This window comes from Bombina bombina, chromosome 3, assembly GCF_027579735.1.
Source record: "Bombina bombina isolate aBomBom1 chromosome 3, aBomBom1.pri, whole genome shotgun sequence".
Taxonomy (NCBI): Eukaryota; Metazoa; Chordata; class Amphibia; order Anura; family Bombinatoridae; genus Bombina; species Bombina bombina.
In genome coordinates this window covers 1271341509-1271368892 of record NC_069501.1, presented here as the reverse complement: position 1 = coordinate 1271368892, position 27384 = coordinate 1271341509, and the positions used below count along the sequence as shown (strand labels likewise).

General features: G+C 40.4%; 1 protein-coding gene across 5 annotated transcripts in view; it reads right to left on the bottom strand.

The window, feature by feature from the left end:
* The window catches only part of PGAP2 (post-GPI attachment to proteins 2), a 108396-nt gene extending 99508 nt beyond the window's left edge, over positions 1-8888 (bottom strand). For 4 of the 5 annotated variants that reach the window (XM_053708818.1, XM_053708822.1, XM_053708821.1 and 1 more), the window contains exons 1-3: positions 8778-8888; positions 6335-6515; positions 5867-6119 (exon numbers count right to left, since the gene is read on the bottom strand). In XM_053708818.1, the coding sequence (XP_053564793.1) occupies positions 5867-6119; positions 6335-6508 (427 nt within the window). In that variant the 5' untranslated portion in view covers positions 6509-6515; positions 8778-8888. The other variant, XM_053708820.1, reaches the window with a different exon arrangement.
* Between the last annotated feature and the right edge of the window lie 18496 nt (positions 8889-27384).

The window sequence follows — 27384 nt, the reverse complement described above, 5'->3', positions numbered from 1 at the left end:
ACTGATGCTCTCTCTTGTTTGATTCTGGCAATCAATCGAGGAAGCATCGGGAAGGGTGGAAACACGTAAGCCATCCTGAAGTCCCAAGGTGCTGTCAGGGCATCTATCAGGACTGCTCCTGGATCCCTGGATCTGGACCCGTAACGAGGAAGCTTGGCGTTCTGTCGAGACGCCATGAGATCTATCTCTGGTTTGCCCCAACGTCAAAGTATTTGGGCAAAGACCTCCGGATGGAGTTCCCACTCCCCCGGATGAAAAGTCTGACGACTTAAGAAATCCGCCTCCCAGTTCTCCACTCCCGGGATGTGGATTGCTGACAGGTGGCAAGAGTGAGACTCTGCCCAGCGAATTATCTTTGATACTTCCATCATAGCTAGGGAGCTTCTTGTCCCTCTCTGATGGTTGATGTAAGCTACAGTCGTGATGTTGTCCGACTGAAACCTGATGAACCCCCGAGTTGTCAACTGGGGCCAAGCCAGGAGGGCATTGAGAACTGCTCTCAATTCCAGAATGTTTATTGGCAGGAGACTCTCCTCCTGACTCCATTGTCCCTGAGCCTTCAGAGAATTCCAGACGGCACCCCAACCTAGAAGGCTGGCGTCTGTTGTTACAATTGTCCAGTCTGGTCTGCTGAATGGCATCCCCCTGGACAGATGTGGCCGAGAAAGCCACCATAGAAGAGAATTTCTGGTCTCTTGATCCAGATTCAGAGAAGGGGATAAGTCTGAGTAATCCCCATTCCACTGACTTAGCATGCACAGTTGCAGTGGTCTGAGGTGTAAGCGTGCAAAGGGTACTATGTCCATTGCCGCTACCATTAAGCCGATTACCTCCATGCATTGAGCCACTGACGGGTGTTGAATGGAATGAAGGGTGCGGCAAGCACTTTGAAGTCTTGTTAGCCTGTCCTCTGTCAGGTAAATCTTCATTTCTACAGAATCTATAAGAGTCCCCAGGAAGGGAACTCTTGTGAGTGGAACGAGTGAACTTTTCTTTTCGTTCACCTTCCATCCATGTGACCTTAGAAATGCCAGTACTAACTCTGTATGAGACTTGGCAGTTTGAAAGCTTGAAGCTTGTATCAGAATGTCGTCTAGGTATGGAGCTACCGAGATTCCCCGCGGTCTTAGTACCGCCAGAAGAGCGCCCAGAACCTTTGTGAAGATTCTTGGAGCTGTAGCCAATCCGAATGGAAGAGCCACAAACTGGTAATGCCTGTCTAGGAAGGCAAACCTTAGGTACCAGTAATGATCTTTGTGAATCGGTATGTGAAGGTAAGCATCTTTTAAATCTACAGTGGTCATGTACTGACCCTCTTCGATCATAGGTAAAATTGTCCGAATAGTCTCCATCTTGAACGATGGAACTCTTAGGAATTTGTTTAGGATCTTTAAGTCCAGGATTGGTCTGAAAGTTCCCTCTTTTTTGGGAACCACAAACAGATTTGAGTAAAACCCCTGTCCCTGTTCCGATCGTGGAACTGGATGGATTACTCCCATTAACAAGAGCTCTTGTACGCAGCGTAGAAACGCCTCTTTCTTTGTCTGGATTGTTGACAACCTTGACAGATGAAATCTCTCTCTTGGAGGAGAGTATTTGAAGTCCAGAAGGTATCCCTGAGATATTATCTCTAGCGCCCAGGGATCCTGGACATCTCTTGCCCAAGCCTGGGCGAAGAGAGAAAGTCTGCCCCCCACTAGATCCGATCCCGGATCGGGGGCCCTCAATTCATGCTGTTTTAGGGGCAGCAGCAGGTTTCCTGGACTGCTTGCCCTTGTTCCAGGACTGGTTAGGTTTCCAGCCTTGTCTGTAGCGAGTAACAGCTCCTTCCTGTTTTGGTGCAGAGGAAGTTGATGCTGCTCCTGCTTTGAAATTACGAAAGGAACGAAAATTAGACTGTCTAGCCTTAGCTTTGGCTTTGTCCTGAGGCAGGGCATGGCCTTTACCTCCTGTAATGTCAGCGATAATCTCTTTCAACCCGGGCCCGAATAAGGTCTGCCCTTTGAAAGGTATATTAAGCAATTTAGACTTAGAAGTAACATCAGCTGACCAGGATTTTAGCCACAGCGCCCTGCGTGCCTGAATGGCGAATCCTGAATTTTTCGCAGTAAGTTTAGTAAGATGTACTACGGCCTCCGAAATGAATGAATTAGCTAGTTTAAGGACTCTAAGCCTGTCCGTAATGTCGTCCAGAGTAGCTGAACTAATGTTCTCTTCCAGAGACTCAATCCAGAATGCCGCTGCAGCCGTGATCGGCGCAATGCATGCAAGGGGTTGCAATATAAAACCTTGTTGAACAAACATTTTCTTAAGGTAACCCTCTAATTTTTTATCCATTGGATCTGAAAAAGCACAGCTATCCTCCACCGGGATAGTGGTACGCTTAGCTAAAGTAGAAACTGCTCCCTCCACCTTAGGGACCGTTTGCCATAAGTCCCGTGTGGTGGCGTCTATTGGAAACATTTTTCTAAATATCGGAGGGGGTGAGAACGGCACACCGGGTCTATCCCACTCCTTAGTAACAATTTCAGTAAGTCTCTTAGGTATAGGAAAAACCTCAGTACTCGCCGGTACCGCAAAATATTTATCCAACCTACACATTTTCTCTGGTATTGCAACTGTGTTACAATCATTCAGAGCCGCTAACACCTCCCCTAGTAATACACGGAGGTTTTCCAGTTTAAATTTAAAATTTGAAATATCTGAATCCAGTCTGTTTGGATCAGAACCGTCACCCACAGAATGAAGTTCTCCGTCCTCATGTTCTGCCACCTGTGACGCAGTGTCTGACATGGCCCTAATATTATCAGCGCACTCTGTTCTCACCCCAGAGTGATCACGCTTACCTCTTAGTTCTGGTAATTTAGCCAAAACTTCAGTCATAACAGTAGCCATATCCTGTAATGTGATTTGTAATGGCCGCCCAGATGTACTCGGCGCTACAATATCACGCACCTCCCGAGCGGGAGATGCAGGTACTGACACGTGAGGCGAGTTAGTCGGCATAACTCTCCCCTCGTTGTTTGGTGAAATTTGTTCAATTTGTACAGATTGACTTTTATTTAAAGTAGCATCAATACAGTTAGTACATAAATTTCTATTGGGCTCCACTTTGGCATTGCAACAAATGACACAGGTATCTTCCTCTGAATCAGACATGTTTAACACACTAGCAAATAAACTTGCAACTTGGAATACAATTCAATTAGAATAATATTAAAAACGTACTGTGCCTTTAAGAAGCACAGAAGATCTATGACAGTTGAAAATTAATAAATTGAAACAATTATAGCCTCAATCCTTATAAACAACACAACTTTAGCAAAGGTTTAATCCCATTAGCAAAGATAACAAATTCTGAAAGCAGGAAACAAATTACAGAATAAACGTTTTTTATCTCAGTCAACTATGATTCTCACAGCTCTGCTGAGAGAAATTACCTCCCTCAAAATAAGTTTTGAAGACCCCTGAGCTCTGTAGAGATGAACCGGATCATGCAGGAAATACAATGAGCTGCTGACTGAAATATCTGATGCGTAGCAAAAGCGCCAAAAAACGGCCCCTCCCCCTCACACACAGCAGTGAGAGAGAACAGAAACTGTCAGAAAAAAGATTAAGCAACTGCCAAGTGGAGAAATAGTGCCCAAACCTTTATTCACTCAGTACCTCAGCAAATGAAAACGATTTTACATTCCAGCAAAAACGTTAAACATAATTTCTAGTTATTAAACAGCTTTATGTACTTCTTACAGTGTAATTCTAGTGAAGTACCATTCCCCAGAATACTGAAGTGTAAAGTATACATACATGACATTATATCGGTATGGCAGGATTTTCTCATCAATTCCATTGTCAGAAAATAAAAGCTGCTACATACCTCTATGCAGATTCATCTGCCCGCTGTCCCCTGATCTGAAGTTTACCTCTCCTCAGATGGCCGAGAAACAGCAATATGATCTTAACTACTCCGGTTAAAATCATAGCAAAAACTCTGGTAGATTCTTCTTCAAACTCTGCCAGAGAGGTAATAACACACTCCGGTGCTATTTTAAAATAACAAACTTTTGATTGAAGATATAAAACTAAGTATAATCACCATAGTCCTCTCACACATCCTATCTAGTCGTTGGGTGCAAGAGAATGACTGGGAGTGACGTAGAGGGGAGGAGCTATATGCAGCTCTGCTGGGTGAATCCTCTTGCACTTCCTGTTGGGGAGGAGTAATATCCCAGAAGTAATGATGACCCGTGGACTGATCACACTTAACAGAAGAAAACTGCACTTTCGGATGAACTTACACAGACACTCAATCAAAAACCACTGTGAAACAAAATACTGCACCCCTGTTGGTCACCAATTTACCCAACCTGACCACTCCATCCAAAACCTCAAAATCAAAATTCTCAGAGGCAACTTCAAAAACACCATGGAAAGAAAAACCTTTGAAATGAAAATGATAATGCACTTCAACCTGTTTAATTCTGGACTAAATGTGGACTCTGGATTCTTAACACATTATCAAAAATTTTTGTAATGTACTTTCATTTAGACAATTACATTGTATATTCCACATTCTTTATACATAGGTACACAGGTAAGCCTATGTCCACACTTTTGTCTTTTTTTAACTTTTGTATTCACCCTGTATAGACAATTTCACATCTTTATAGATATTGATTCAATGTTGATATATAACTTTATGTCAGTATATGATCTACGTATAGCTATATATTTCCCCTGTCTGTTCTCCTACACTGGACACTGTCTGCCTGTTACCTAAGCCCCCCTCATGATTTTTACGACACCTCCTCCTCTCCCTGCACTTTGTCTTATTAGCTATTCTGTGTTTTAAGATATAATCTGTAAATTCCATTGAATTGGTCAGTATTGCTTTAGACTTGATAAAGGAAGGAACTCTTCCGAAAGCTTGTCATCTTATAAATGTATAGTTAGTCCAATAAAAAAAGTATCATTGCTCAATGCAATACTCTTGTTATTTTGATATCTAAATCTCTGGACTAACACGGCTACTCCAATCAATGTATATATATATATATACACACACACACACACACACACACATAAATATATATATATATATATATATATATATATATATATATATATATATATATATATATATATATATTTGTAGAAAGTGTAGCAGCACTCCGGCTCCTAACAGCTTTGTTAACCTCACCTTGCCCCGGGTGCACCTCAAGAGTACAAACAAGCCAGCATAAAGGAAGTCACTCACAGGGTCTTGAAAGATAATAAGTAATTTATTTGACGTTTCGGGTGTTACCCTTTTCTCAAAAACAGCAGAAAGGGGTAACACCCGAAATGTCAAATAAATTACTTATATATATATATATATATATATATATATATATATATATATATATATATATATACACACACACACACACACACACACACAAGCTAGCAATTCATCCCTTTACAGATAAGTTTATCCCTTGGATGTCACACATAAGAATAAAGCTGTAATAACATTGGGGTTGCTGTGCCATTGAGGGGACTATATTATGGTACGACGGTTTCTGCAACATTATGGAATACAACCCAACCAGGAGGGAGAAGCACAGTACTAAACAAGGAGTTAACAAAAAAATACAGGTATAATGTCAGAGAACAGTGCAAAACTATTAAAGATCCTGATCTGCTAAGTGCAGGAAAAAGTGGGCCATAAAATAATATTACTGAAGGGTGCAGAGCATTATAAGAATATGGAGAGCGGAACTAAAGGGTGCAGGGTATCAAGCTTTATAAAATACAGGCAGGAGAAAAGCACACAGTGCTACAAGGTACTAAAGGTGCAGAGCGCTGACGATCACACGGGCCTTACCATAGTTCTCTGAAGATGAGACATAGGTTAACAGCAGCAGAGACAGGATCTCAAACACATTGAAACAAAAGTTTAGGTAACAACGCCGGCGATATATCGGATGTGAGCTGTGGGTGCACAAGTAATGGTTCAGGTATGCAACTGCCACAAGGAAACGTGGCGCAGAGTGGAGGCCAATGCAGAATCGCCAGATGTACCTCTGTGGGGTCTCTCCTCCAATGGCGGCGCTGAGAGAGGGCAAGTAATTAGGTACCTGAGAGTAACAACAAATATAAATACATAGGAAGAAACTGAAGGACATATGATATGGGAGATACATTTATACCCCAGAGGAATTCTGGTTATGGGAGGTGGGCTACGGAGCAACCTGAAACTACCATAACCCATTGCCTGCCAGAGCGAACTACAAAACATTGTATAAAATAGTAGTTAAAGCTGACACTGTACAAACACAGCGCTGGGACTCACCCCGCAATGTGTGGCTGTGGTCTCGCTGAAGCTGAAGAGAAGAGACCACATGACGCAGAAGAGGAAACCAAAGAGAGGACAGCAGACGGTGCACACTGCAAAGGTGGTGAAGCGCAGGCGGAAGAGGGCAGTGCCACCCCGCTCCGGGGGCACAGTCAGAGGGAGCTCGTGCATCCTCAGCCTGTAAGAGGTAAAACTGAAGTGAGACACCAGATAGTAACTACTGCTAAAGATACGGCAAGTGCATTGTAAGCAGTGGGAGGGACACTGGAGTGACCGAGAAAAGGCAGCCACTCCTAGGAATGCAGAGTCACCTAAGTGCCTGGAGGGCAAGGTGGGGGGACACTTTGTTTCTATGTATGTGACAGTTAAAACATTATTTGCCCACTTCCTGTCACTTGTTATAAATAACATACACATTGCCAGGGCACAACAACACAACTGTAATGCAATTCAATCTCCAAAAGAAGCATTTTCCCCAGGACACATGGCCTGTGCATCCTCAAACACGGCACTTACTTAGTGAGACAGGGGTGCCGTGTAGTCCGTATTCGTCACGTGTTCCCTGAGCAGACATTAAATGAGAGTGCACGTGCATACGCATAATACAAAGTGATCATTTACACTAATACATGTGCATTTCAATTTTGAGTTGTAGGCCCCTTTAAGCAAAAGCTCTAAACACAAAATAATTTGGTTAAAACCAACTAAGGCTGACAATTTGTTGTATAATTTACCAACGCTCAGTGATACGGCCCTGTTCATGATGTCATTACCTGTAGCCAATAAAAAAACAATGTAAAAGCGTTTGACCTCTGGTCAAAGCAATCAGCATGTTGCAGGGTCAATAATATCACCATAATAAAGTGCCTACTCCCCTCAGCTGAGTGACAGCAGTGGCCGAGCACCTACCCTCAGCTGAGTGACAGCAGTGGCCGAGCACCTACCCTCCCCCTCAGCTGAGAGACAGCAGTGGCCGAGAACCTACCCTCCCCCTCAGCTGAGAGACAGCAGTGGTCGAGCACCTACCCTCCCCCTCAGCTGAGAGACAGCAGTGGCCGAGCACCTACCCTCCCCCTCAGCTGAGAGACAGCAGTGGCCGAGCACCTACCCTCCAACTCAGCTGAGTGACTGCAGTGGCCGAGCACCTACCCTCCCCCTCAGCTGAGTGACAGCAGTGGCCGAGCACCTACCCTCCAACTCAGCTGAGTGACTGCAGTGGCCGAGCACCTACCCTCCCCCTCAGCTGAGAGACAGCAGTGGTCGAGCACCTACCCTCCAACTCAGCTGAGTGACAGCAGTGGCCAAGCACCTACCCTCCCCCTCAGCTGAGTGACAGCAGTGGCCGAGCACCTACCCTCCCCCTCAGCTGAGTGACAGCAGTGGCCGAGCACCTACCCTCCCCCTCAGCTGAGTGACAGCAGTGGCCGAGCACCTACCCTCCCCCTCAGCTGAGTGACAGCAGTGGCCGAGCACCTACCCTCCCCCTCAGCTCCCCTCAGCTGAGAGACAGCAGTGGCCGAGCACCTATCCTCCCCCTCAGCTGAGTGACAGCAGTGGCCGAGCACCTACCCTCCCCCTCAGCTGAGTGACAGCAGTGGCCGAGCACCTACCCTCAGCTGAGTGACAGCAGTGGCCGAGCACCTACCCTCAGCTGAGTGACAGCAGTGGCCGAGCACCTACCCTCAGCTGAGTGACAGCAGTGGCCGAGCACCTACCCTCAGCTGAGTGACAGCAGTGGCTGAGCACCTACCCTCAGCTGAGTGACAGCAGTGGCTGAGCACCTACCCTCAGCTGAGTGACAGCAGTGGCTGAGCACCTACCCTCAGCTAAGTGACAGCAGTGGCCGAGCACCTATCCTCCCTCAGCTAAGTGACAGCAGTGGCCGAGCACCTATCCTCCCTCAGCTAAGTGACAGCAGTGGCCGAGCACCTATCCTCCCTCAGCTAAGTGACAGCAGTGGCCGAGCACCTATCCTCCCTCAGCTAAGTGACAGCAGTGGCTGAGCACCTATCCTCCCTCAGCTAAGTGACAGCAGTGGCCGAGCACCTACCCCCCAACTCAGCTGAGTGACAGCAGTGGCCGAGCACCTACCCTCCCCCTCAGCTGAGTGACAGCAGTGGCCGAGCACCTACCCTCCCCCTCAGCTGAGTGACAGCAGTGGCCGAGCACCTACACTCCCCCTCAGCTGAGTGACAGCAGTGGCCGAGCACCTATCCTCCCTCAGCTAAGTGACAGCAGTGGCCGAGCACCCACCTCCCCATTTAAGCGAGTGACAGCAGTGGACCCCTCAGCTGAGTGACAGCAGTGGCCGAGCACCTACCTCCCCATTTAAGTGAGTGACAGCAGTGGCTAAGGACTTACCTTACCTCAGGTGAGTGACAGCAACAAGTGAGAATTTCAGATACCAACAGGTGGGTGACAGCAAAAAGTGACCACCTACCTCTCTCACCTCAGGTGAAAGCATTGAGCGTGACCGCCTACCAGGGCGCCAGCTGAGTCTCACGCAGATAGAGGACCTGTGAGGACATGTTAGTCACGTGGTACAGAGAGCTACAGCACCGAGTCAGTAGAAGAGTAACAGCTGGTTCCAGTTTTGCTAGATCACCTGATTGTTTTGGTCACGTGGTACGGAAACGCGCTGAACACCCGTACGATTTGCTACCCTTGAACTGAGCATGCTCAGTATGAGGTAATTGCATTCCACAGCTGACTGAAAGGAATGTATGGAATGCAATTAGGCATGCGCAGAGCTACTGGTAGCAAATTCTGAAGGGAAAGACATTTACCCCACGCATGCTCAGTAGAAGCAGAGGTGATTTAATCAGATATTCATACCTTAAACAGGCAACACTACCCCACGCATGCTCAGTAGAAGCAGAGGGGATTTAATCAGATATTCCCACCCCTCAAACTGCCCAGCCATATGTTTCATATCCAATAAAGTGTTTTATTCTTAAAGGGGCAGGTGGGGAGGATTTTATCAGATATTCATACCAATATTATGCCCTCAAACTGGTTTCAATACAAGACAGGTTTCAATATGTGACACACTCATGCTGTTTCAGTATACACACCCTTTGGAGTCTCTGCTCTGGATGTTTTAGTATGTGACACACTGTTAGGGGTCTGTGCTTTGGATGTTTCAGTATGTGACACACTATTTGGAGTCTGTGCTCTGAATCTTTCAGTATGTGACACACTATTTGGGGTCTGTGCTCTGAATGTTCCAATATGTGACACACAGCTGGGGGTCTGTGCGCTTGATGTTTCAGTGTGTGACACACCATTTGACGTCTGTGCTCTGAATGTTTCAGTATGTGACACAGTTTGGGGTCTGTGTGCTGGATTTTTCAGTATGTGACACACTCTTTGGAGTATCTGCTCTGGATGTTTCAGTATGTGACACACTAATTTTTTATGATTATCCTGTGCCTTAAAGGGGCAGTTGGGGTAATTTAACTGATTGCCCAGTGTCTTAAAGGGGCGTTATTGTGAAGTTTTACTGTTTAACTTGTGTCTTAAAGGGACAGTTGGGTTAATTTAACTGTTTACCCTGTGTCTTAAAGGGACAGTTTAGGTGTAAAACATTTAGGGCTGGAAAGAATTGGTGGAGGACTTCCGTTGGGGGAGGAGTGGTGCAGTGTACCTGCATGACGGCGTGGTGAGAGAACGCCGATCCACCATCTCCCCACTCACAGCCACTTACCCCTGTGTGCTCGCAAGGGGAACAAGAAATGTGTGGCGCTTGGTGTGGTTTTGGCCCGCCAGAGTTTGGAGCCCTTCCAAGCAGCATTCGGCTTGCGATCCCATCACAGAATTTTTAACTTTTTCTGGAAACCCTCCACAAATTATACACCGAGGGCTAAAGTGAGCATTAACAGCTGGGACTAAGGAACAAAATATTTATCGGCAAAGATGCCGTGCTGCCCGGAGGTGATTTCCTAGTCTGTCTACTCTAGCCCAGTTCCTGCCCGATAACCTCAAGGAGAAGCACCTGCTGGGAGCTGTACATCCGGGAAAAGCTACAAAGTAGCGGCTCAGGGAACTTGGCTTGTTACTTGTTGCGAAGGCATCAAATTAACTGGGAATTTATGTAGCAGCCCTGAGGATTTTCTTCACAGCAGCTAGGTGCCGTTACTGAGCCAGCCTCTCTCCCAGGATTCCAAGCTGCTGGGAGCCACAAGATAACTGCTTATCCGCGTGTTGTGGTGAACTCTTTTTCTACAGTCAGCCTTAAATTACCCATATGCTGGCCCTATAAAATCATGCTAAGGGAATAATAAATCCACTATAGATTTCTCAAAAAGGCTATGCTGCACAGAAGGGAAGTGTCTGCGGTATCACAGGTGTTTAACTGGGTTATTAACACCTTTATGTTGACTATATAAACCCCAATTTAAAAGAAGGAGAAAGAGACAGAAAGAAAAAGGGGTTTGACTTATATTGTTTCCCCTGGACACTGGGTGAAACTTTGTGTGTATAAGGAAAGGGGGATGAAACATCACCAATTGAGATAATGAGAGATTACTCTATGTTTCTCCCTGTAATTAAGATGGTTATTTTCTGCACTAGTAATGAGAATGGCATGTAACTAGTAGAGAGTTAAACTGAGATAGAATTAGGCATATTTATATTGTTACTATATAGGCATAATCTGCTGGGGATCAACCTTTGGGCAGATTACCTTATTGATGTCTTGTTCATGGTAAAGCAGCATAGGCGGTTTGGATGTCATATATCTCACTGAAAATACAGGAATGCTGTCGTTGAGGTTTACATAATTATTGGTATTACATCCCCCTACGAGCTTCTACTACTCATCCCCTAGCGGGACGAAAATATTGTTTAGAATTTACTCGCATAGACAGAGCCTTTTTTTTTTTTTTTAGAGCAGCCATTTATATAGAAGGAACAATACAGTTATCATTGAGAACAGGGGTATTGGTAAGGGGTGTATATAGGTATATCCTGAAAGTAAGGAACCTAGGGCCTGTTTACAATTGTCTTACAGGAAATATTATAGGGCATACTTAAATACTCATTATACAGGCCTAAACTCACTGGGGTCCGAACTCTTTTACGGACCACCCATTTCACCCTCTTCACAAGTGAAGAGGAGCACATTGCTAGTATTTCACGTTTGAGTATTTTCTACACTTGTGTTTGTGTATTTATATATTCTTATTTACATATATAGATTTATTCTGCATTGATAAAAAAAAAAAATCACGTTCTCACCTGTATTTCTTAAATGAACAAAATTTTGCACTCTTCTCTACTTAGTTTAAATTTTCACGAACATTTTTTTTTCCCTCACTATAACTTTATTTTATGGAAAAATTTGTTACACATATTAAATTTTCATCACCAAAAATGACTGTAAAAAGTAAAGAAAAAAAAACTAAGTTGCCCGAGTCTAATTTAGATATCACGGGTGATTCCGTGGCTAATAATATAGCTAATCAGACCCTGATTGCTCAATTATACAAACTTTTTTTCTCCCCAATTTGACATGATAAAAAAAGAATTAGGTACAATCTCTTCAGAAATATCTGTCCTCTCTGCAGAAGTTAGGCAGTTTTCTAACAGAATGCTAGAGGCTGAGAACAGAATTTCTAAACTAGAGGACCAGGTTAATATCCAAGGTAATACTATTGTCAAACAAGATTCTAAAATCTATAATCTTCAATTGCGTCTTGACGAGCTCGAGGATTGTTCAAGACGCAATAATATTAGAATTGTGAGTCTTCCTGAATCAGCTGAATATGAAGACTTGATAAAGTTCACCTCACTGGTGTTGCCCCAGGCTCTTGGCTTTTCACAGCTGGCGTTACCAATCGCCGTTGAGAGAGCCAATAGAATGGGCCCTAAGAAATTTAACTCTAAAGGCTCCACTAGGAACAGAATCTGTATCTTCAAAGTCTTAAATTTCCAGGATAAAATAGAGATAATGAGATTATTGAAAAAAAGTGATCCCCTTATATTTGGGAATAGCAAAATTTTACTATTCCAGGATTTTTCAACTGAAACCTCACTAAAGAGGAAGACAATGGCACCCTTCTGTACCCAACTTATAAACAAAGGAATAAGTGCAAGGATGGTTTATCCGGCTAAAATTATAGTCGAATACAGTGGGTCCAGATTAGTCTTCTCTGAGGTTGAAGCAATAAAAGAATTTCTGGAAGATAAGCGAGATATTTCTATTCTTTCCTCTTTGCTTCCCATATGGTTGATAGTCAGAATGTTTCCTCAAACTGGTATATATTGTCCCCCATGGGGTTCTAAATTCATGGGTAGAGTCATGCATATTACTTTCTTTTTAAGATATGATGTGAATATTGTGCCCTTTTTCCCTTTATTGGATAAGGGTGTCTCCTCTATTTTTTTCTTTTTTTCTTTTTTGGGGTTCCCCCAGGGTCCGTGAGTTTGGGGGGGGAAAGAGAAAAAAAAATTATTTTTTTTTAGGGATCTTTAATGGATTTTAAAATTCTATCTTGGAATGTAGGAGGGATTGCCTCTCCTATGAAGCGTAAATTGATTATTAAATTATTGGCTAAAGATAAACCGGATATTGCTTTTATACAGGAGACTCACCTAACAGAGCAGGCAGTCATTAAGCTTAAGATAAAATGGGTAGGTGAGGTAATTGCCTCCTCAACTAGAAGTAGAAAATGTGGCGTAACTATTTTGATTAATAAATCGCTCGATTATTGATATTACGTGTGGAGACGGATTCTGCTGCTAGGTTTATATTATTACAAATTCTTATAAATAATACCAAATTCATTCTTTGCAATGTGTATGGCCGAAACAAATTCAGCAGTGAGTTCTGGGAGAATATCAAGGTTAAACTTTTTCCTCATGTTAATGAGAACCTTATACTTAAGGGAGATTTTAATATGACTATATTTCCAGAAATAGATAGATTTTCACATAAAAATCTTCCAGAGACTAGGAGAAGCTCAAAATACTTTTCTAGATTCTGCCAGAAATTACAGGTTATTGATATTTGGCGTAGACTAAATCCTGACACGGTGTGTTTCACATGTGATTCTAAAGCGCATAGGACATTTTCGCGGTTAGATTTGTTTTTAATTTCTGAATCATTACCGATTTGTAAAACAGAGGCAGGAATAGGTAAGATTTTGATCTCGGACCACTCAATCATATCTTTAGTTTTAAAAAGTCAGGATAGGTTTAAACCAAAAGCCCCTAGGGTGTTTTTCTATCCTCGCTATCTTTTTATTAAAATCCTAGTTTTTTATGTTGGATTAAACAGACATGGAAGGATTATTGTACTCGTAATATCAAGTATATTGATCTAAGGAAGGAAAGAGACATATTTCCATCACAAAAACATCAAGAAGAAGAGACTAAAATGAATTTATATTTCAGGAGCTTTCATGGTACTCAGCCAAAAATCTCGCCAGACTCGTCAAAGCGAGGAAAAAAGAATAATTTCATACCTACTATACAGGAGGGAAGTATGCGTTTTACGGATACAGACAGAGGAGACATGTGGAGTTTTTTTAAAATATTATCAGCAATTATATACTGCAGGGGATCTTAACTCCACTAATCAAGAGAATTTTTGGGTTAAGATTATTTTACCCAAGATACAGAAAGAGGAGTTAGAATTTCTTAATGCTCCAATTTCAGCAGAAGAAATTGGTAAAGCAATAGATTTAGCTAAACTTAATAAATCAGCTGGCCCAGATGGGTTTCCAGCTGAATTCTATAAAAGCTTAGCTGAAGAGGTAATTCCAGTATTAGAGAAATTGTATAATAGCTACTATATATCTGATAATCCATTCTCATTTTTTTTTGCAGCAGCTAACATTTCATTAATCTTGAAAAAAGGTAAGAACCCAGAAGATCCAGCCTCATATAGGCTCATCTCAGGGCTCAATGTGGACTACAAAATCCTAGCATTGATTATAGCTTGAAGATTGTTTTTCTGTTTGGATAAACTTATTCATCCTGACCAGGCCGGATTTATGACAGCTCGGAATTCCGCTAAAAATGTGTGGAAACTAATTACCCTGGTTGATTATATTTGGAATAGAGATCAATTTAAAGATAAAAGTGACTTGAAGGATATAGCCGTCCTTACTTTAGATGCCTTCAAAGCTTTTGACAGCATCTCCTGGGCACATCTCTAACACTCGCGAAATTTGGCTTTTCAAATAATTTTGTTCATTTTGTCCGGAAAATTTATCTGAATCCAGTATCTTTTCTACTAGTCAACCTCACGCTATCTCCTAAAATAGTGCTTCAGAGGGGGACAAGACAGGGTTGGCCCCTCTACCCTCTCTTGTTTAATATCGCCCTTGAGCCGCTGGCAACAAGGTTGAGAGAAATATTGCCCGGGATTCCAGTTGGTGTTCAAAATTTAAAATTATTACTCTATGCTGAAGATATTTTAATATTTTTATATAATACTTGTGATACAATCCCTAAGGTAATAAGTACTCTAGAGGAATTTAGTTCTTTTGCGGGTTATAAAATTAATATGGAGAAGAGCGAACTTATGTGGCTAGGTAAATACAATATGGAAGAAACTAATTCAATATTTCATACAGTTAGAGCTATAAAATACTTGGGGGTGGAAATTCATAAAAATCCCAAACATTGGTATTCAGCAAACTTTGGAGCTCTTTTTCAAAAGATTAAAGAAGATCTTGAGCTATGGGCAGCCTTTCCTTTATCTATTACAGCCTCTATTAATCTGATTAAAACCATCATTTTTCTGTTAATCATTTTAAATAAAGATCTGCGTAAACTGACTTCTTGGTTTTCCAAATTTATTTGGAAATAAAAAAAAAATGTGCATATCTCTGAGTAGATTGTCACAAAAATATGTGGATGCGGGTTTAGCCCTCCCTAATGTTAGACTTTACAATTTTGCTACATTGCTTAAAATAGCAATGGATTGGATTGCACAAACTAACCTGGTTGCCTCCTTTGATATGGAATCTCATTTGATTGCTCCATGGTCTCTGAAAGCTCTTCTACATTGCCCTTTGCATAAACTCCCTTTGAAAGTAACCAATCTACAGTCATTTAAAAATGTTATTCGAATATGGCAAAAATGTTGTCATGTTTTAGGAATTGATCCTCTTTTCTCAGATTTCTTGCCCATTAGGGGCAATCCTCTTTTCATCCCAGGAATAGATCAAAAAGTTTTTCAAGAATGGCAGGACAGAGGTCTCAAGGATATCCATCAGTTATTGAATCATCAACATCAGATTCTACCCTGGGAAATGAACTCTCAACAATTTTCTCTCCACATGGGGAATCGTTTTGCGTATTTTCAAATTCGTCATTATGTTTGCTCTCAAAGTTGGTACTTTTCAATTAGGTCTGAGTGGTTTGAGGTCAAGAGCTGCATACAGAAATTTATAGCAGGGGATGTAGCGATTTCTCTAATTTATGATATGATGCTCACTAAACAGGGCATACTGGCTGGTGAAAAATTTGTTAATTTATGGCTACCTCATATTCCTACAATTGATCAGGAAAAGATCTCCCATAGTCTTGCGATGGTGGCCAGATACCCTGTTTCGGTCAGTTGGAAAGAATCTCATGTCAAATTAATAAATAACTTCTATCTATCCCCCCTCAGGATATCTAAATTCTATCCTAATAAAGTGGCGGACTGTGCTCGTTGCTCATATGGTGAAGCGGATCTTATGTATGTGTTATGGTTCTGCCCCAAAATAAATCAACTCTGGCAGAAAATTCAATATTGGTTTAATAGAGTTTATGATGGGGCTCACTCGTTCTCTCTGGAAGACATAGTGTGTTTAGTATTCAACCCCAGGACAGATTCAAAAATATGAATCTTAAATACTATTATATTAATAGTAAGATATAATATTTTTAAATATTGGATAGCGAAGCGCCCTCCTAGCCTGGGGTTAATTCTTAAGGGAATACAAACTCAAATTATATATGAATCCTTTAATTTATATCAGGCTTCGGAGAAAAGTTTTTGGTAGAATGGGCACCTACCATTAAGACATACCCAACTCAACTACAGTGGCAGATTCTGTCTCCATTTGTTTCTTCCATCAGCTTTGCTGAATTAGTCTTGCTACAGGTTTTCCCTTGTTCTTGGATCAGAAACTATAGAGATATTCTCTAAAATTCAAAGCCAGGAGCCCTCGATTATACAGTAGATTCTCGCGGATCCTGGGGCATCCCTTCCTTTTTTTTTTTTTTTTTCTTCTCTCTCTCCTTGGGCCTGATCCGATATGCTGCGTTGCCCGCAAAAGCCGGCGACGCCAAATATTGCGCTGGTTTGGTATCCTATATACGGCGTAACCTAGAAGTTACACTCGTATATTTCTGCCTTCGGCCGTAGTTTTTTGGCCCATAGACAGGTATACCAAACCAGCGCAGTTTGGTATCCAATATACAGCGTAAGTACTTACGTGGCGAAAATGGAGAAATCTTACTCCATTTTCACCTTGCCACAAAATGCAGGCGTAGTAAGCCTTACGCTGAGTATTGGAGCCCCGTAACTCCCTAAACTACCTGCAAAATAAAACCGAACATGAAAATGATAAAAGTAGATAGGAGCGCTAAAAGCTAAAGGTGATATTGGGAATTAACGTTGAGACTTATTAAAAATAGAAATTAGAAACAGAGTAAATAAATGTCTAAATAAACAAAGATTTATTCTAGTGATGCACCGAAATGGAAATTCTGGACCGAAACCGAATCCGAAAATCCGGGATGCACTTGGCCGAAAACCGAAACTGATACCGAAAATGTATTTTTTCAAATTAATTTTTTTTAGTTTTTTTTTTGCATAATTAGAGCCAATAAAAAAATCCCACACTTTTATTGAAAGTAACACACTAAAATTGGACAAAAATATCTTAAAACAATAATATGCTACACAATAATTTTACCAAGAAAAAAAACAAACAGGCAAACAATAATGCCATTTTCGGCCAAAATGTTTCTGCGACCAAAATTTTGGTGCATCCCTACTTAAAACAATTATAAATATCAATATACTGTATTATTCTTCATTTAGTTCTATGTAACAGAATCATATTTAACAGGTTTTTTTTTACTAATTATCCAAATAAAGTATAGTCCTAGAAAACTCATTATATGCAGAACAGAAAGTCAAGTAATAAACTTGAACAGCAGCTCTAGGCTAGCATCAAATTTCAAACATGCTACACAATAATTTTACCGAAAATAACAGGCTAAAAAAACGAAAACCGAAATAGCCAAAAATGCCATTTTCGGCCGAAACTTTCTGCGGCCGAAATTTCGGTGCATCCCTAATTTATTCACATTAAGTGATATGTAAAAACGGCCGTCTACGTTAATAAAAACAAAAATTACAAGATAGTTGCCACCATTTGATATATGACTAAACTTGAATTGCAGAGTTCACAATAACAGTAAGGATAGTCCGATTCCACACTGAAATCTCAATCGGAAGTTGGTTTGCTAGCAAAACAGGGGCTTACCCAGACGAGTGCACATTCAGTCTTCTCCGTGACTAGTTGTACGGCCGTAATGACGTCACTATTGAGGGCGCTGTCCCAAACACACCTTCTGATTGGTGTAAATGCGAGGTCGGTAAGTTGCAGTATTACTTGGCTTTCTTTGTTATAATGTCACGATCATCGGAGAAAGATTCCTGCACTTAGTGCTAAATAGCACGCAGGATACCAAACACAGGTCTGAAGAATGTAGATTAGAGTAATGTCCAATAATGACCCGTTACAGGTCTAGTGGCAAAATTGGAAATGGCTAACAGTGTTAGCAGTATTGCACACTTTTCATATAAAGAATAGTAACTCCAGCTTGTATGTAAAAGATTGTCTTTATCTTGTCTTTATCAGTTGCAGCACATCAACGCGTTTCTCCCTCTGCAGGGCTTTTTCAAGATGAATATTCTGCAACAGGTGTATCTTCTTTTAAAGGTGTAGCTTGTTTCCCATTGGTCAGATTCCACCTGGGAGATTGGAGCTGAGGCGGTCTTTGGTTTTAAGGTGGTCATACTTTTAAGGTGGTATTGGCAACATTAGTATGGCTTAGGCAACTCATATCTAAAAACATATATACAATCTTAGGGAGTTTTACACTTGGTATTTCCAGCTCCCTCAGAAGGGGTTATTCAATAAGAAAAAATAATAGTCTATATATATAAATGATAAAAAAGAAAGGTAAAAGGGGAATAGAAAGAGTATCATTAGAACCTGCTAAGTAATATGGTGTAATGTTTATGTATACATCATGAATTTTAATCAAATAAAAATGGAGAAATGTCTAATTCAGAGTTCAGACCGGAAGGGAACAAGGTGTTATATCTATAAATCAATTCTGCTTCTTTAATTTTCAAAGCTTTTTCTATATTTCCTCCCCTCCAGTTCTGCTTCACCTGTATTATTCCCCAATAACTCAAATCTTTAGCGTTCCCATTGTGTATTGACTTAAAGTGCTTATATAAGTTAGTGTCCACCATTCCTTTCTCAATGCATAGTAGGTGTTCCCTGATCCTATCCCTAATCATTCGTTTGGTCTCCCCAAAATATATCAAATTACATGTACACCTCAGAATGTAGATTACTCCCTTTGTAGTACATCTAATACAGTCCTTAATAATAATTTCTTCATCTGACTTTGGAATGTGTATTATTTTTCTCTTATCACTATGCTTGCATGCCTTGCAAGAATAGCAGGGAAAAAAGCCTGATATTTTCCACCCTTGTAGATCTTTCTGTGTGAGGACAGGTTTTTGAGTTCTTACACGTGAACTGGGTGCAAGTAATGTTTTAAAATTTTTCGTTTTTTTTTAAATCATTCTTGGTTTCTGTGGGAGAGAATCTCCTAATATAGAGTCAGCTTTTAATATTGGCCAATGTTTATTTAGAATTTTTCGCATAATTCTATGGTCCACATTATATTTGGTTATGAATGGGACATTAATTATTTCAGAGTCATTTTTAGGGGGTTTCTGTTTATATGAGAGGAGGCTTTTTCTGTCTGTGTTCCTTGCTCTTACTACAGCCTTATTTATGACCTCATCGTCATAGCCTCTATCTTTGAATTTATCAATCAAGGATTCTATTTGGTTGTCAAAGTCTAAGATCCTGGAGCAGTTCTTCCTTACTCTCAGGCTTTGGCCCACTGGAATGTTGTCTATCCATTGCTGGAGATGGCAGCTCTTTGAATGGATAAAGCTATTAGAGTTGACTTCTTTAAAATGTGTTTTAGTCTCTAAATTACTATTTATAACCATTATTTCTAGATCTACCCTATCTTTACTGTGGTTAAAGGAAAAAATTAGCCCTTTGTCATTCAAATTTATATCAGAAAATAATTTCAATAGCTCAGATTCGGACCCCTTCCATATTAGTAAGACGTCATCTATGTAACGTCTATAGAGCACGAGGTGCGCACCATAGCTACCCAACTGGAAGAAGGACTCTTCCCAGTTACCAACAAATAGGTTGGCGTAACTTGGTGCGAACCTTGTGCCCATAGCCGTACCTTCTATTTGTAAATAAAATTTATTGTCATACATAAAGTAATTGTTTTTTAAGATAAATGAAATACTCTTTAACAGAAATTCTTTTTGTTCAGATTTTAGCTCCACATCCCTATCCAGATATTGTTTAACTGCCATTACTCCTTTCTCGTGATCAATTACCGTGTATAGGGACGTAATGTCCCCAGTTACTAGAATAAAGTCATCTTCCCAATTGACCTGTTCTAAGATATTAAGAACCTGAGTAGAGTCTCTCAGATATGAGTCCAAACACTTACATATTTTTGCAGGAATGTGTCCACATATTGTGAGAGATTTGAAGAAAGCGACCCTATGCCCGAGATAATAGGCCTCCCTGGGGGTTGGAAAAGATTTTTATGTATTTTTGGGAGGAAGTAGAATACCGGGACCCTTGGATAAATGGGGTCCAGGTATTCTACCTCCCTTTCATTTAGTATTCCTAAATCTCTGCCTTCTCTTATCAATTTTTTGAGTAATGCAGCAAATTTATTAGTGGGATTTAAATCAAGTTTTTTATACGTTTTATTTTCACCTAAAAGTCTTAGGGCCTCGGTTTCATAATAAGTTGTATCCATCACCACAATCCCGCCGCCCTTGTCGGCGGGCTTAATGGTTATTTTTTTATTCTTTTTTAGATTTTCTAAAATGAGGGTCTCTTTTTTTTTTGTCATATTTGTTTTAAGAAACTTTGATGGTTTGCTATTTTTCAGATCTTTTAATACCAATTGTTCAAAAGTCTCAAGGTGATTCCCTTTCGCAGAGATAGGGTTAAAGGTAGATTTTGGTTTTAGATTAGTGTGACTAAATTTATCTTCTGATGATTTTGCTTTATTGGCAGAGATTCTCTCCAGAGGACCTTTCATATAGAATCTCTTCAGGGTGAGGTTTCTAATGAATTTTTTGACGTGAATATGTGTATTAAATTTGTTTAGCCTCACACTAGGGGCAAAGGAAAGACCATCGTTTAAAATCTTTGTTTCCTCATCTTGTAGTGTAATGCTACTAAAGACTCCATTTTTTGTTATCTCCCTCTTTTTGCCTCTTTTGTTGATCCCACTACCTCTTGTTCCTCTAGAGGTCTTTTTCTGTTTTTCTGTTGTGGATACTGTCCCCATACACTCATCTTGTTGCTCTCCATGAGGTCTTTTGAGGTGCCCTCCCTTGGAGGGCTGTTCACTAAAAAAGGAGTGTTAGTCTCCCCACGACTAATTCTTTCAGTATCAGGATCCAGGGGTCTGAACTCTGCCGGTCTGAACTCTGAATTAGACATTTCTCCATTTTTATTTGATTAAAATTCATGATGTATACATAAACATTACACCATATTACTTAGCAGGTTCTAATGATACTCGTTCTATTCCCCTTTTACCTTTCTTTTTTATCATTTATATATATAGACTATTATCTTTTCTTATTGAATAACCCCTTCTGAGGGAGCTGGAAATACCAAGTGTAAAACTCCCTAAGATTGTATATATGTTTTTAGATATGAGTTGCCTAAGCCATACTAATGTTGCCAATACCACCTTAAAAGTATGACCACCTTAAAACCAAAGACTGCCTCAGCTCCAATCTCCCAGGTGGAATCTGACCAATGGGAAACAAGCTACACCTTTAAAAGAAGATACACCTCTTGCAGAATATTCATCTTGAAAAAGCTCTGCAGAGGGAGAAACGCGTTGATGTGCTGCAACTGATAAAGACAAGATAAAGACAATCTTTTACATACAAGCTGGAGTTACTATTCTTTATATGAAAAGTGTGCAATACTGCTAACACTGTTAGCCATTTCCAATTTTGTCACTAGACCTGTAACGGGTCATTATTGGACATTACTCTAATCTACATTCTTCAGACCTGTGTTTGGTATCCTGCGTGCTATTTAGCGCTAAGTGCAGGAATCTTTCTCCGATGATCGTGACATAATAACAAAGAAAGCCAAGTAATACTGCAACTTACCGACCTCGCATTTACACCAATCAGAAGGTGTGTTTGGGACAGCACCCTCAATAGTGACGTAATTACGGCCGTACAACTAGTCACGGAGAAGACTGAATGTGCACTCGTCTGGGTAAGCCCCTGTTTTGCTAGCAAACCAACTTCCGATTGAGATTTCAGTGTGGAATCGGACTATGCTTACTTTATTGTGAACTCTGCAATTCAAGTTTATATCAAATGGTGGCAACTATTTTGTAACTTTTGTTTTTATTTACGGAGACGTCCGTTTTTACATATCACTTAATGTGAATAAATCTTTGTTTATTTAGACATTTATTTACTCTGTTTCTAATTTCTATTTTTAATAAGTCTCAACGTTAATTCCCAATATCACCTTTAGCTTTTAGCGCTCCTATCTACTTTTATCATTTTCATGTTCATTTTTGCTACCTAGTTAGGGACTGATAGGTAATTTTAGGAGTTTGGTGTACCTTCCTGCGCTCTCTAGTACAACTCTCATAAAATAAAACAACACCTAACGCATGCGCAATGTCTATCTACCTGTCAACCGCAATCCCCCCGCCGCAATCCCTAATAAAGTGTTTAACCCCTAAACCGCCGCTCCTACATTAAATGTCTAACCCCCTAATGTTATCCCCCTACACCGCCGCCACCTACATTAAAATTATTAACCCCTAATGTAATCCCCCTACACCGCCGCCATCTATATTAAGTGTATTAACCCCTAATGTAATCTCCCTACATGCTGCCACCTATATTAAATGTATTAACCCCTAATCTAATTCCCCTACACCACCGCCACCTATAATAAATGTATTACCCCCTAAAATACTAAAATGCCCCTACCCTAAACTAAATTACAAATAGCCCTGAAAAGGGCTTTTTGAGTGGCATTGCCCCAAAGTAACCAGCTCTATTACCAGCCCTTAAAAGGGCCTTTTGCGGGGCATTGCCCCAAAGTAACCAGCTCTATTACCAGCCCTTAAAAGGGCCTTTTGCGGGGCATTGTCACAAAGTAATCAGCTCTTTTACCTGTAATCTAATCCCCCTACACCGCCGCCACCTATAATAAATGTATTACCCACTAATCTAATCCCCCTACACCGCCGCCACCTATAATAAATGTATTATCCCTAAAATACTAAAATGTCCCTACCCTAAACTAAATTACAAATAGCCCTGAAAAGGGCCTTTTGCGTGGCATTGCCCCAAAGTTACCAGCTCTATTACCAGCCCTTAAAAGGGCCTTTTGCGGGGCATTGTCACAAAGTAATCAGCTCTTTTGCCTGCAATCTGACCCCCCTACACCGCCGCCACCTATATTAAATATATTAATCCCTAATCTAATCCCCCTACACAGCCGCCACCTATATTAACTATATTAACCCCTAATCTGACCCCCCTACACCACCGCCACCTATATTAACTATATTAACCCTAATTATATTAGGGTTAATATAGTTATTATATTATATATATTAACTATATTAACCCTATCTAACCCTAACACCCCTAACTTAATTATTATTGCAATAAATCTAAATAATATTAATCTTATTAACTAAAATATTCCTATTTAAAACTAAATACTTACCTATAAAAAAAACCTTAAGATAGCTACAATATAATTAATAATTACATTGTAGCTATTTTAGGGTTTATATTTATTTTACAGGTAACTTGGTATTTATTTTAACTAGGTACAATAGCTATTAAATAGTTAATAACTATTTAATAGCTACCTAGTTAAAATAATTACCAATTTACCTGTAAAATAAATCCTAACCTAAGTTACAAATACACCTACACTATCAATAAATTAATTAAACTACAATTATCTAAACTAAAATATAATTAAATACACTAAACTAAATTACAAAAACAAACAAACACTAAATTACAAAAAATAAAAAAGATTATAAGAATTTTAATTTAATTACACCTAATCTAAGCCCCCTAATAAAATAACAAAGCCCCCCAAAATAAAAAAAAATGTCCCTACCCTAAACTAAATTACAAAAAGTAATCAGCTCTGTTACCAGCCCTTAAAAGTGCCTTTTGTGGGGCATTGCCCCAAAGTAATCAGCTCTTTTACCTGTGAAAAAAACTTTAATTCTATTGGCTATTCTAATCAGCCAATAGAATTACAGTAGCTCTTATTCTATTGGCTATTCAAATCAGCCAATAGAATTAAAGTAGCTTTCATCTGATTGGCTGATTTGAATTTGAAGGCTCAAATTAGCCAATAGGAATTCAAGGGACACCATTTTTAATCGTGTACCTTTAATTCCGATTCAGTGTACGGCGGCGATCGAATGAAGAGGATCCTCCACGCTCCATGGGTCCGGTCTTCAGTTCCAGCGTCGCCGATCTTCAGTTCCTTCAGTTCCTGCATCGCCGGTCTTCAGTTCCAGGGAGGACGGTCTTCAGCTCTGCGGTCATCGGTCTTCAACTCCTCCGCTCCGCGCCGGCTGGTTCCTGGAAGAAGAAGAGGTCGCCGCCTGGAAGAAGACTTCTCCGCCTGGAACAGAACCTTCTCCGCCGGTCTTCAGGACAGGTAAGGAGCACTTGGGGGTTAGACTTAGGTTTTTTAAAGGGGGGATAGGGTGGGTTTTAGAGTAGGGGTGTGTGGGTGGTGGGTTGTAATGGGGGGGTTGTTCTTTTTTTTCACAGGTAAAAGAGCTGATTACTTTGGGGCAATGCCCCACAAAAGGCCCTTTTAAGGGTTGGTAATAGAGCTGATTACTTTTTGTAATTTAGTTTAGGGTAGGGACATTTTTTTTATTTTGGGGGGCTTTGTTATTTTATTAGGGGGCTTAGATTAGGTGTAATTAGCTTAAAATTCTTGTAATTTTTTTTATTTTTTGTAATTTAGTGATTGTTTTTGTAATTTAGTTTAGTGTATTTAATTATATTTTGGTTTAGATAATTGTAGTTTATTTAATTAATTTATTGATAGTGTAGGTGTATTTGTAACTTAGGTTAGGATTTATTTTACAGGTAAATTGGTAATTATTTTAACTAGGTAGCTATTAAATAGTTATTAACTATTTAATAGCTATTGTACCTAGTTAAAATAAATACCAAGTTACCTGTAAAATAAATATAAACCCTAAAATAGCTACAATGTAATTATTAATAATATTGTAGCTATCTTAAGGTTTATTTTATAGGTATTTAGTTTTAAATAGGAATATTTTAGTTAATAAGATTAATATTATTTAGATTTATTGCGATAATAATTAAGTTAGGGGTGTTAGGGTTAGATAGGGTTAATATAGTTAATATATATAATATAATAACTATATTAATTATTAACTATATTAACTATATTAACCCTAATATAATTAGGGTTAATATAGTTAATATAGGTGGCGGCGGTGTAGGGGGGTCAGATTAGGGATTAATATAGTTAATATAGGTGGCGGCGGTGTAGGGGATTCGATTAGGGGTTAATATATTTAATATAGGTGGCGGCGGTGTAGGGGGGTCAGATTACAGGTAAAAGAGCTGATTACTTTGTGACAATGCCCCGCATAAGGCCCTTTTAAGGGCTGGTAATAGAGCTGCTTACTTTGAGGCAATGCCCCGCAAAAGGCCCTTTTAAGGGCTGGCAATAGAGCTGGTTACTTTGGGGCAATGCCACGCAAAAGGCCCTTTTCAGGGCTATTTGTAATTTATTTTAGGGTAGGGACATTTTAGTATTTTAGTGGGTAATACATTTATTATAGGTGTCGGCGGTGTAGGGGGATTAGATTAGGGGCTAATCATTTTAATATAGGTGGCGGCGATGTAGGGGGATTAGATTAGGGGGTAATACATTTACTATAGGTGGCGGCGGTGTAGGGGGGCTCACATTAGGGGGTAATAATTTTAATATAGATGGCGGCGGGGTAGGGGGCTCACATTAGGGGGTAATAATTTTAATATAGATGGCGGCGGGGTAGGGGGCTCACATTAGGGGGTAATAATTTTAATATAGATGGCGGCGGGGTAGGGGGCTCACATTAGGGGGTAATAATTTTAATATAGATGGCGGCGGGGTAGGGGGCTCACATTAGGGGGTAATAATTTTAATGTAGGTGGCGGCGGGGTAGGGGGCTCACATTAGGGGGTAATAATTTTAATGTAGGTGGCGGCGGTGTAGGGGGATCACATTAGGGGGTTAAACATTTAATGTAGGTGGCAGCGGTGTAGGGGGATTAGATTATATGGACCTCCTGCCTAAACATTTGATCTCCCTTTTGTATACTTTATTCAACCCAACTCCTACCCATCTTCCAAAATATGTCCAGGCTATACAGAAAGTACTCCCTTTCCTAATTTCTATATGTGATTGGAAATATTTTCTCTAAAAGAGCCAAGTTGTCCAATTCGATATCTCTACTAGGAGTTACCTAGAAATTTATCAGGCAATGGTACCTTACTCCACCGAGACTGAAGCATGTTTTCATCGGTGTTGGAGAAATTGCAAACAGGCAGGATCCATGTATAATAATTGTTCTTTGGAAAAAGGTACAGTTTTATCTCAAACAAACTTTAGATCTTGCTAGCACCCTAGACCCACAAATATTTGTATTTAACTATATTCCAAAAACTGCAATCCAAAATACATTATAGGCTTTTTCAAATACTACTTAATAGTGCTAAGCAATTAATGCTAAGATACTAGAAACAAGTGACCACTGTCTATAGATAATCCAGAGAGGTATTTTCTTCTTAAAAGGGAAGAGTCCACAGCTGCATTCATTAGTTTTGGGAATTCAGAACCTGGCCACCAGGAAGAGGCAAAGACACCTCAGCCAAAGGCTTAAATAACTCCCCCACTTCCCTCATCCCCAAGTCATTCTTTGCCTTTCGTCACAGGAGGTTGGCAGAGAAGTGTCAGATGTTCGAGATAGTCTTTTATGGAGGGTAGTACTCTTCGCAATGGGACTGGAGTTTTAAGTAATCTTGTCAGCCTCTCAGTGAGAGCATTAATGAAAGTTAGAGTCCGGAGATGCAGGGAGAGTTTTCCTGTGAACCAATCCCGACTCATATTAACAGCTCCTTGGTAATCAGCGTTGACGAGTTTCGCTGCCTACCTTTCTTCACTCAAGTCCATGTCAGAAGCAAGGCTACTATCTGTCACACTTGAAGGGCCGTGTTCCTGTTCCATGGCGTAGATTCTGGTAAGATCGTTTCATTTTATTTCAATATTAGATGTATTGTTAAAGAAACAAGGTAGGGTCCCAGTGGGACTCCTTTTATATTAAATGAGGAATCATGGGTTAATATCTCCTGAGGGGGGTTATTGAACAGGGGGGACTTTAATCATGTTTGTTATGTGGTTCTATCTGCAATGTGTAACTGTACTTAGGCTCACGGCCTTTACGGAACGTAACGGCCTACTTTTAATGATGCAATCTCTCAAGATTGCGTGCCCTTTTTGTGACTGGCACGGTGCACTTCGTGACGGGTGCGGTTACGTTAGTTTTCTTCACTTCCGTATGCTGACTGTGTGCGACCGAGAGAGTCTAGCTCGTGGGTTGTCTGGTTCACAGGA